Source organism: Plectropomus leopardus, chromosome 19 (genome assembly GCF_008729295.1).
Source record: "Plectropomus leopardus isolate mb chromosome 19, YSFRI_Pleo_2.0, whole genome shotgun sequence".
Taxonomy (NCBI): domain Eukaryota; kingdom Metazoa; phylum Chordata; class Actinopteri; order Perciformes; family Serranidae; genus Plectropomus; species Plectropomus leopardus.
In genome coordinates, this window is record NC_056481.1 from 22536352 (window position 1) to 22548798 (window position 12447).

A 12447-nucleotide genomic window follows, 5' to 3' on the forward strand; every position below is an offset into this window, starting at 1 on the left:
CACACATCCCGGTCTTAAAAGCCTTAATATTTTCAGCCAGAAGATGTCACTGTAGAGCAACTGACTATTAGGCCTAATTTACGACGAAAAAAACAATGCAAGAAAAGTTATCACATGTAGCAGGTCAAAAAAGTCAAAGTTTTAAGTTTATTCCTAAGTGAGGACATGGGCTTTCTGTATGATATAGCAATCGATTGCTTTTATTCACAACCAGTGATCCATGAACTACATTTCCCAGGATGCTTTGAGCTAGGTGAGAGGTTATCAGGACTTGTGTAGTTCTCCACGGCAACTGCACCCTTCTTTCACAGAAAAACAAGAACCTTGCACTGAGTATTGTGCAATTTTCTGTTATCTTACACACACGGATGCGTGTTCACGCGGTGTTCACGCGGTGTGTATGAGCCACTCGGGCGCTGCTGGGGACGATAATCTGGCTGGAAACAATCATCCTGTGCTGCTGGACTGCTGCGGAGGACTCAATAACGTCGATTACTCGAAGGTAAAATTACAACTGCTGAAAAGAAAGCTGCTCTATACGATTAACTCTCATACGAATCAGTGGAGGCGCTCGCAAAAGTAGCGAAGGTCCCCGTTTGACCGACTGGAACCGTCTGTTTCATTGTTGTGCTCGCGACAGCCGGAAAGCAGGTCTTTTCAACATAAAAGCATGTGTTTTTGCAAACAAACACAAATGTAGACACAAAACAGTATAATCAAACTCCACCAAAATGCATTATACAAGCAGGTGTTTGCAACAAATAACGCTGTAAAAAGGTATTTTAACAATATATTATATGATTTAATCTTCAAAATCTTTTCATTTTGTTTTACATGCCATTATTTTTGTACCTACAGAGAAGTTGAAAAATAAAATGAAAAGCAAAACACATATTGTCATGTGTTTATATATATATATATATATATATATATATATATATATATATATATGTATATGTATATATATATATATATGTGTGTGTGTGTGTGTGTGTATATATATATATACATGCATACACATGCAAAATTCTGAACACAGTTCCCAATATAAAGCACATTACCCCAGATGATAATGAGTCATAATATATGGAAATCAGTTAGCATTTCAGGACCCAATGTTCCCTTGTCTCAAAGTCAGTGTTTTTTTTAATGGGTGTTTGGTTAGATGCCTGAAAGAAGGTCTGTGGTTAACTAAGCTTAAGAGACTTTCATGTTGTGTACTACGACATAAAATGTGTCAGTAAATGTACCACTGGTATACTTTGAAGCTTTTATGTGTCTTACTAAAGGCAGTCACTAGGGCACCCAGTAGCACCCCACGTACAGAGGCTGTATCCTTGCTGCAGTAGCTGCAGATTTGACTCCAACCTCTGCCCTTTGCTGCATGTCACCCCATCTGTCTCCCCTTTCATGCTTACTCTGTCCTATACATATTAAAGACAAAACCCAAAAAATGTAATTTTTGAAAAAACACAGTTGCACTTGCAAACAAGTGACTAAATGTGAGTACGTAACATCATAACGCCGAATACAACTTTCAAGCCTTGTTGTGATGGTGGAGTTAAGTCATGTGATGGTGCAGTCCCTGGTGGCAGAGGTCAGTAGCATACACACATGCACTAACATGCATGCACGGACAGACCACAGTAAACCACAGACAAGCTCAGGCTGCAACACATAAAGATGGAGCGTGACTTCATTCTCTGCTCAGGACATTGTTGCTCCACTATATCTCAGCATAGCAAATAGTGATTTGCTGCATTTATAATGCTCTGAATGTCACATACAATACCTTTAGTCTGGTACCATGATCTTGACAATAACAAAAAACAAAGTATTGACAGCCACTTCTCCTGGCCTGCAGCAGTTCACTGAAATGTCCCTGTTTCACCCAATTATCTGCAAACTACTGACTCAAGGTCAGGGCACTCATTCATCTCACCAGGGTAACCGTGACCTGTTACTTGTGTCAGCCTGTATCGTGGGAAACAGATCTGATAGCCTATCAGCAGCCTATCCCTACACAGTGAACAGCAGAAGCAGCTTGTGATGGGTCTGTAATTGACACACGCAGTAAACATATTTTATGATTTTAAGCAAGTGAGATAGTTACTTGTTGCAGAGATCCATAATAATTGTCTTTATAGTGATAACCCACCTCAGTGCGTTGTGGTAAATACTAAAACCATCTTGGTCACTTGGTAATCTACTTAGTAAGTTCACTGTTCCAACAATCACCAGCTCTGGTTTGGTTAAATAATAATAGATGTAAAAAACATACTGTTATTCCCCATGGTCTCTCTCTGCTGTTGCTGTCCACAGGCTGTTTACAGTCCTGTAACTTTTCCCTCCACCACCAGGTGTGCCAGTGTCTGTCAGCTCAGCTGCCTGTTCCACCAGTAGAGACTGGACGCTGAACTCATGTGGTGCATGCTGTGCACTACATATAATAAGTATAATAGAAAGAGGAGCACCTGTACTTATGATGGCATTGAAAACCATACCTTACGGATTTCTAAATACCTTGATGTACTACAATACGATGATGCTGCCTAAGCCTAATACTGATCTACTTCAAGTGCAAACCTCTTCATAGTTCCTTTGTATGTGATAGAAACAGTTGATTGGTATCTCACGGATAAATCATCATTTTTATTCCATGCATTCTTTTCACTTCTCAAAATCTAGTGCCTACATTTCCGTTATATTAGGCTTTTGTATACTTCAGCCAGTATTGCACTTTTGGCCCCAACACTGAGGTTAAAAAAACAACCAAGGCCAACATTGTTGTCATTGGCCTAAAAGACATTCTTTTATGCACTTCATCTCTGGCGTCAGTAGGCATAAACTGGAAAACCACACACAGCACTTCTGTGTGTGAGAGATGGAATATCAGTCTATGCTGCTCAACTGCATATTAGTCATTATCATTCATTTTAATGTTGTGCTTCATTTTTTAAAAAGCCCTGTGCAAGCTATTACCAATCCCTCCCTTTTATAGATAATCAAAGTATTATATTCTGTGATTTATTACAGCACCAAAGAGTCACTGATCAGTGCAGACGTTTACTTAAAAAGCATGGTCCAGTTAAAGCCAATGTTATTTTATTTTATACCAAAAGTAACAAAAAGTGTGTGACATATGTCTGTTTAAAGTAAAAAAAACAAACAAAACAAAACCTCTTAAGAGTCAAAAAAATGCAGATGTATCTGCTGAAGCTCTCTATCCCTGAATCTGCAAGCTACAGGAAATATCATAGGCATACATAGCCTAGAGTGGTTACATTGTCCTTTGCAGATTTTCTCAAAATTCGAATAAAATTTGTACAAAATTTGGATGGAAACCTGGCTAATGTTTAAATTCCAGTGCAGACCTTGGGTGATATTTTACACTTTTTTTTATAAATAGCTATGAGTGATATCCATCCATCAATCTTTCAGTAAAATAATATGTATGTTTATGTTTATGTGTAGTTTTCATATGGCTGTTTTTTTCAGATGGACTTGACGCTGATGGAGGGACTCCTAAAACACATCAACTTTCATGACTCCAGCTTTTGTATCGCAGTGATCGCCATCATATTCAACCCTTTATTCTGGAATGTGGTAAGAGATACCCGTTGATGTTTTCACTACTAAAATAGTCTTGCATCTTTTATACTTACACTTGTGTAGCCAAAACATTGTCTGGTCAAGCTCACTGATGTCTAGAGCGAAAGAAAATAGGGAATCAAGACATTTGGAAATCCAGTTTGTTTGATCAGTGTGAACACTGTGTAACATACAGTGCTGAAACACGAAAGTGGACTGCTATATAACGATTGAAGCAGTAGAGAAGTAGATCTGCAAAGCATACCTGAACACTGCCGGTCTCTTCTGAAATTTACATATCTACACCGTATGTGCCAAACCCATCCTCTGAACTGCACAGCTATGGGTGGTATAGTGGGAAGGCAGGTGAGAGCGACGTTCTTGACATTAGTCGTGTTTCTATTACAGATTTGCGCAAAACCTGAGCTATATTTTCAAATGTTGATAAAACACAATTGCGAGATGACCAATTTTCCATTGAGTGACGTTATGCGACTTCTCACGCTTCCTTAGATGTGAAAGCAACCACGTACAAGGGATTTCTGGTAGGCGATGGGTCATGATTTAAATTTGAGGGTTAATGGAAACCCTCCTATTGTCTCCAATATATAAAAAAAAATAGTATGCATAATGCATGGGGTTGTATGGGCCAGGGATCTTACAACTGGCACACTTTCTATGCTGTAATAACAACATAAACAAATGTCACATACTTGATGACACAACTCTACTCGGGTATGGAACAACCTTACTAATTTGAAAGTGGAGCAGGTACAAATCAGTCATTCTGTATGAATACTCCTCTAGTGTGTCTTCAATCTTTTCTACCCAAGCTTGGTGTTTACGTTTCTTTTTTTCTTTTGTTTGGCAGTAACAAACCACAGTAGGGGTTTTGCTACTGTTTGTGGCTGCAAGTAATCAGCAGGCATTAAGCATTATAAACAGAATGCTTGAATTGCAGGGATGCCCCAACTATCAGGCTAAGACTGACATTACAAAATAACAACATTGCAGATTGCTGAAAGCCAAAACCAATACCAATGTTTATTTTGTTATTGTTTCTATTTACTCCACCTTTTGTGTCATGGGAAACAGAGAAATCTTCTTTATGAAAAAATAACTCAATAGTTTTTAAGTCATTCAGTCCTTTGTTACTCTACCTTTAATTGATCTCAAACTCAATCACAGAAATTTATGAAACAACCTTTAACTTGAAAAACTTTTTGAAGAATTGGGAAAAAATTCTCTCCCGAATATCGATTTTATATTGCTGTAAAAACATCAACAAATATCTCCTTCCAAAAGCTGTATTTATTCAAGTTTCTCACCAAAAACTACATTTTACAAGATTACAATGGAATACATCATGAGAACTATTTAATTTCTCTTTGCCTAATGATGATTTTTACTGAATGGAGCTTGAACGCATCATAATGTAACTCAATACAACTCTGTATCAGCAGTTAGTGCCACCCACCCACTGCTAACAGCTGATGCTAACTAGTTCTCCTGCTAATGTCAACACAGATTTGTTGTTCTCAGTGTGGCATTATCAGGGAAACAATAGAGTGTGTCCCCTGACACAATTGCACTGAGTTTATTGCATCCTCTTGTTCAGATGACATCCAATGGAAGACATCTGTTTGTCCCAAACACATTGTCTGTTGTCCCCCATACAAGACACCATTAGTTTCAGGCCCTGCATGCCTTTAAGCCCATGCAAAATGGATGTGACACAACGCTTTCTGTGAATTCCATTTTATAAGCCATTAGGTCAATGGCAGTCAACAAGTTGTGGTGTTTTTGGCTCGGCCAGATCAACAAAACTGATTCATTGATGGAAGTTGGTGAGGGATCTTGCTCTTTCTGGGTTCAGGGGGAAAGTGTGATCTTCCACCTGACTTATGCCATCCTTCTAATGCCCAACAATAAAAATTATACTGTACATTTTAAATCTTCAGACAATACCAAGGCCAATAACTCACTTAATGTACTATAGTGGAAGAAACAAGCTGAGATCTTGAGTGTTACGAGTGGTATAGTTTTGAAAATTATATATCTGTCCACAGATAGACTGTCTTTGACTGTTGTTCTGTCTTCGTCAAATCAAGTCAAGGTGTCCCTGTCAGTGTCCCTGTGCTTGATAAAACTTCCCTTTCTGTTTTTCACAGAGGGCTATATTTCACAGACAAGATGATTACATATCACCAAACTTATCGTAATTGTTTAGGATCATGATTAGGCAATCAACACTGATTATAGTTAATATTTAATAGACTGTACATTACATAATAATGCGAGGTCTTGATAACATTGGTGGTTCTTGTGTGTTGATGGCGATGCACCGTCAGAGAGTCAGTCCTGAAGGATCCTTGTTACGTAGACATGAAAGCAAAATATGCTTATTAGTTTTCAATCAGAGATCCTTCAGATTTCAAGTGCACAGAGAAGTGCGATGGAGACTTGAATCACACATTTCAAGAGACATCTTTGTCAGTGATGGAGTTTACTGAGTGACTCATGCCAAGACGTAAGTCTGATTATCTCTGAAGCATTGCATAACGCTTCAATTAGCTTAAAGTGGACATGTTCAAAGAAATCCTCTTTACCTGTAATCCTCACCCACGCTCCCTATGTGGCACCGAATTGCCATACATGGTCAACGTGCGCCATTGATTATAATGTTGCTCCCAAATTTGAAATGTTAAAGCACTTATGCAACGAAGACAAATGGCGATTTAAATAACAAAACAAACATGATAAAATCATGCAATTTAATAATTCTTATGTGTTCCATTACTCTTTATTTACTTAGTTATGAGTTTAAAGGGACAGTTCACCCCAATCAACCATATTCAGCAGCTGGTGTCGGGGATGGAATGACAGCAAACTTTCTTTTATATGTGTGTGTGTCACTTTGCATAAGTCTGTGTCCACTCTAAATTTGGAGATTTTTGCAGGTCCATGAATGCAATGCAGGCAATACTTTCCATGAGCTTTTTTTCCCCTGAGCAGCATTTTCTGACTCGTGGGAGGGTTAATTGATCTGTCAAACAATTCAGAGCTCATCAGATCAATGAATCAGTGAAGCAGATGCTGCGAGTGAATGCAAACTTTTTGACCAATTTGTTTCAATTTAAATGTGCATGACGTACTGCTGCTCCACCTGTGCCTAGAATGTGCTCTGCACTCTGAAAATGTGATGCAGTGAATAACCTTACATAATATATATTTCAACAGTGCTCCTAATGATCTGTCCAGCTTCATAATTTGAAAAATCCTTATGTGGTGGCAAATTTTTTAATCATGGTGGCCTGCCAGATTTAATAAAATGGCTAGGCTATAGGATGATTGGCTAAAATTGGCTTAATTTATAGCTCCTTTTGCAGTTAGTTTCACTGTTTCAAAAGCTACATGTTTCATATCAAGACGGTCATTCACTAACTTTTAATGGTGACTTATTAGACTGTTGACTCATCACACCTGCACAGCCCGGCAGCACGCATGTTCATCATACAGTAGCTCTTTCCTTACAAAAGTGAAGCCAATTATTTACTACAAAGAAAAAGAAAAAAATGCTGAGGGGCTCTTGGCCCTGCACATAATTCCAGATCACTCTTTTTGTGCATTTTGGTTGAAGATAAACTGTAAGTGGCTGTAATGGGAGTTATTCAGGCAAAAAGCATTAGGACTGATGGAACTTACTCAGAGGCAGATGTTAAAAGATCTTGTTAACTGTTTGAGCTGAAATGCTATACTCTTGACAAGTGGGAGTGTCGGGCATGGTGTTTCATTTAGTTTTATTGGACTGTCATCTCTTAAAGAAAGAGACAGACACATCTATGTGATGTATGTCTTTGTGCCCAAAGCAAGTTACTTATATTTCCGATCACATGCCTGTCACATGTGACGGCTCAAACAGCTGCTGATGGGATGTATTTCATTAAGGCCTTTGTCCCTGCTGCTCCAAGGAACATGTTCCTTTATGGCGATGATATTTTGATGAAGGTAATGGAAGGGTGCAGTTCTCATCTTTTGTGGCACGTCACATGGTCGCCTTGATTCATGGAAGGCTGTGTTCTGCATGTGCTGTGCTGGTACCTTGCTGCTGATAGTGCTGAAGGTTCAACATGTGTGTGCATGAAGAGGCTGAAATGTTTCAATTTGAATAGTCTAAAGGGATCACATTGAATTAGGCTTTTTTTATAATAATTCATTTTGCAACATCATTTAAAATATGATGATAATTATAAATATAGTTTTCCCTCTCATTTTTTTCTGTAGCTTTTTGTAAAAAATCTACTAAATCTACTAATTTCTTAACTTTTCTTACTGAGTTAACTCATTGCCTTTTACCCCATGTTTTTGAAAGAAATCAAACCTATGTGCAGAGGGGTTAAGAGGTTTAAATACATGTGAAAGTAACACTCCAGGTTTCAAAGGGTTAACCAACCAATCTGAAAAATATTTATAAGATTAATAAAAAATAAAAAAAATAAGCTGCATTTTCAACACCACTGGGAAATCAACACCTCTGTATAGAAAAGACCTAGAAACTTAAGGTTTTTGACGACTGAGTTGTGTCTCATGTGGACAGTGCCTTAATTCGAAATTTCATATCTACACACATTTGAAGGTCTGCAAAGCTCCCATACGGCCCTTCAAAAGATTAAAGCCTTACTACTACTTCTACATGAATGAGAAGTGTCTAGTGCTGTCTGACCTTTTCAATCTCAATTTCCACCTACACTCCACTCTCTTCCACGGCCCTCTCAGAGACTGTGCTTAAAGAGGAAGCTTCCATTTTTTTTCTAACTGTCGCAGGTAGCAGTGTGACGCTGCTCGGTTAATCATACTTGTAATAAGAGATGGTTGATATGACCGCGGAAGCACTGAACGTTGTGATCCCAAGAGTCTGAACTGAAGATGCTGTGCAATATGAAATGACCCAGCAGTCTGACCCAGTAATTAACTTGTGGTACAACATGTATGCAGCCCTTTTTGAAGAGGCTGCATTTATATTAGGTCACATTAGCAGTGCATTGTGGTCCAGGACTGTTTGGGAACAAACTAACCCAACTGATGGATGATGAAACTTGTTTAGAACATTTTGGCAGTCTTTAACATTCATATGAATGTTATTATATAATAATAATATATATTTGTATATTTTTACCACTTTTTAATGTTAAACACAAAGTGCTTTCCAGAATAAAGATTTACAGAATAAAAATAAAATAAACCCATGTAGCCCACCCCCCAACCTCCCTGTGACATACCTAAATTAAGAACATTAATAATGTAAGAGCACAAAAACACATAAACAAATTTCATTTCCTATACATCTTTCACAATAAAAGCCTCCAGTTATTTTGTTATTTAAATGCTTGCATTGCAAAAGGCAAATAAGGAACTGTTCAGTTATTTTTTTTGTTGATTAATCTAACAATTATTTCATTAAGGGGGTTCCTCACAGGTTGGCCCTGGTTGTTGAGATGTCACTGCTACCGCCTTGGAGGCGTTCGGGTGTGCGATGGTCCATTTAGGGTGTGACCCCGCACAGCACGACACCTTGAACCTTTTGAAACCTTAAGCCTCATCTCATCTGCTGGTTTCGGATACCTTTCACTAGTATTTAAGTCTTTGGACCTGAGGCAAATTTCTTTCAAAAAGATGAGGAAAAGGCAATGAGCAACTTGGTAACAATAGTTTCACAAACTGCAAAAAATTAGTAGACTTAGAGAATAATTAAAAAAAAAAAAAAAATTTAAAAACTGTGGAAAATACCAATAGGAAAAAGAAAAAAGCGAGGGAAAACCATCGTAATGACATATTTCAAATCAAGCTACAAAGTTATTATCAATTTTCCAGGTTGTTTTTCTCTTTCTTTTTATTTTTTCCATTAATTTTCAGGTCATTTTCCTGTACTTTTTACTTAATTTTCATAATTTTGGGTCATTTCTTCTTCCATTGCTCATTGCCTTCTTCCCATGATTTTGAAAGAAATGTACACTGATGCAGCTAAAACAACTCATGACTCAGCTGGTACTTGTGAAAGAGCTATTTTCCCCACATGAATTTAGTGGAATTTATTTAAGTTATTTTTCCCATGCATTTTTTGGTTTTTGCTATTCCTGTGGCGGCTACTCATGGATGCTCAGACACCAGTTTCTTGGTTGAAAGGAAGTCTCTCTCTGCGTAATTTTCCACCTATGTGCTTAAAATGCACATGCTCTGTAGATTCTGTCAAATAACAGGACGGGACTTCACAGCAGCTCTTTATATTATGCATTTGCACTGAACATAGTGTTCCTCCTGGATCAGACACAGCAAGGCCTGTTCCTCGAATGTGTTGTGTGTGTGTGTGTGTGTGTGTGTGGTGTGTGTGTGTGTGTGTGTGTGTGTGTGTGTGTGTGTGTGTGTGGGCACGGATTAGTATGTACCGGCTCCCACCTTATTCTACTTAACCTTTTATCATTTCACACTGACATGACCGCTGTCCATGAATGAAACACTGATCACACACACACACACACGCACACACACACACACACACACACACATACACACACACACACACAAGGCCTGTTGGTTTTAGTAGACACAATCATCAGAAAACAAAACACTTTATTTATTTGTGTTAAAAGGCAGACCAGTCGTGATCTTCTCTCTTCTTTCATGTTTGGGCTTTGACGCATGAACAGTGTTACAGTACAAAAGTAGAATCGGAAGAAGAGACGGGCACAGTCAGAAGGTCAGTGTGCCACATTGACGCTGTTGACACATTGACCCTTGTTGTGGAACAGTACGCTGACAGTTGTGGCAATTTTGGTCCATTCGCTCTGTTGGGGATGTTAGAATCTCTCCAGGCCTGACCTCAGCAACAACTGCACAGTGGGGGCTACAAGTATGTCTTTATATGTGTGTGTGTGTGTGTGTGTGTGTGTGTGTGTGTGTGTGTGCCTGTGTGTGTGCACACGTAGGTGGCCTATATAGTGACTCATCTACAGACTTGTGTTGAATCTCCGGAAGCTTCCAGAAAGTGCAGATGCATGTCAGAGGGAAAACCTGTCTGTCAGCTGGCACAGCACAGCCCTCTCATTAGATTGGTGCTAATTACACCTGTGCACTGAATGCAGGGGTGTCATCAGGTGTTGATGATGTAATTTCCTCCCAGCAAGTGCAGTAATAATAGGTGCGTTGATGAATGTAATGACGCAAGCTCATTTATTGTCCTCTATATGTATGTATGTGTATGTCCAATCATATGTATTTACTTTCATACCTCTGATAGTCCAACTAATGTGCCTTAAGTCTCTCTTGTGCCCGGTTGTGACAATGACTATAATGACTGTCAAAGCGCTGCCAATTATAGCCATTAAAGGTGACCATTTATGCTTTTCCATATTTTCTTTCTTATATATATATATATATATATATATATATGTATATATATATATATATATATATATATATATATAATATAGATATATATAGATAGATATATAGATAGATATATAGATAGATAGATATAGTTACAATGAAGGATGTTTATATTAAATGTGGCCCAAGCCTCAAACAATGATGTAAATGTATGTTGTATGTATGTAAGTTATTACTATTAGCAAAATCCTCAGGCTTCCTACTGTTGAACACTCATATCCAACAGTTTTTATGCCTCTGCACTGAAACTGGCCGAGGCTAAGGGCATTATGTTTTGGCGTTGTCAGTGTGTCTGACTCATTCTCTCAAATAGAATATGTCAAGAACACAGTGAAACCGTTTCTTAAAACATCCACTTGTACTTAACAATGATCTGAAAAGATTTTGATAGTCAAAGGTCAAGGTCACTGTTCCCTTTCATCTGTTTTATTCTAATTGTAATGATATCTCATGAACATTTTGAGGGAATTTCCTCAAATTTTAATTTTTTATAAAAACTGCCACTTAGAATGATAGACGAACTGATTGGAATTTTATAGTCAAAGGTCAAGAAAACTATCACCCCGTCCATTGCATTCTCAAGAATGTAATATTATAAAAACACTCTGAGGAAAATTTTCTCAAATTTGGCACAATTGTCTTCCAAATTGACTAAAGAATGAACTGATTAAATTGATGGTTGAAGGTAAAAAGTTGCTGTGACCTCACAAAACATAGCCATAACTCAGGAATTCATTCACTAATTGGGACAATATTTCCAAAAAATGTATAAACAAAATGATAATTTTATATCCAAATGATCAACTGGGAGACACTTGGTCAGATACTGCACTGGTGATTCTAATCTTGGGTACACCCCTTAAAACTGAGCTTATTGTATCGATCTTCTGTGCTGCCATGTTTTCACATAGATGGATGTAAATTGTAACTGCAACTTGAGTGGTTCGCTGAGGCATACAATTGTGAGGCGATAATTCAAGTTTCTACTTTGGCTACAGTATGATGTCATAGTGTGCCAGGTTTCTTTATATGGTCTGCAGGCACGCTACCGCATGAGTTTCCATAATGTGGCCTCCACTGCCACGTGTAGCTACATGCTAATGTCAGGGAAACATATCACCTCGATACCCGATGTACATTTTTCCCAAATTTCAGATCATATACCTGCTGGAACATGTCCTGTTTTGTTTTAGAGGCTTTTATTGGCAATTTTTAATTGTTAAAAGCGCTACTTTTCTTTGTTAAGTCATTTCTAGGCTTCAATTATGGTCCAGATGTATTTAAAATGTTTGGCTTATTTTGTAAAGAAATTAGCTTAAAAAAGGTTTTGCAGAAAAACAAGTTTATATTCCTAAAAGTAAATATAATTTGAATAACATGTACCATATTCAGTTATCAGACTGGCACCAGTAT

General features: G+C 37.9%; 1 protein-coding gene across 1 annotated transcript in view; it reads left to right on the top strand.

Annotated features, from left to right (window-relative positions):
• Positions 1 to 281: 281 nt before the first annotated feature.
• The window catches only part of pemt (phosphatidylethanolamine N-methyltransferase), a 64293-nt gene continuing 52127 nt past the window's right edge, over positions 282 to 12447 (top strand). The window contains exons 1-2 of the mRNA XM_042507945.1: positions 282 to 502; positions 3499 to 3606. Coding sequence (XP_042363879.1) covers positions 401 to 502; positions 3499 to 3606 — 210 coding nt within the window. The 5' untranslated portion in view covers positions 282 to 400. The remainder of the gene's footprint in view (positions 503 to 3498; positions 3607 to 12447) is intronic.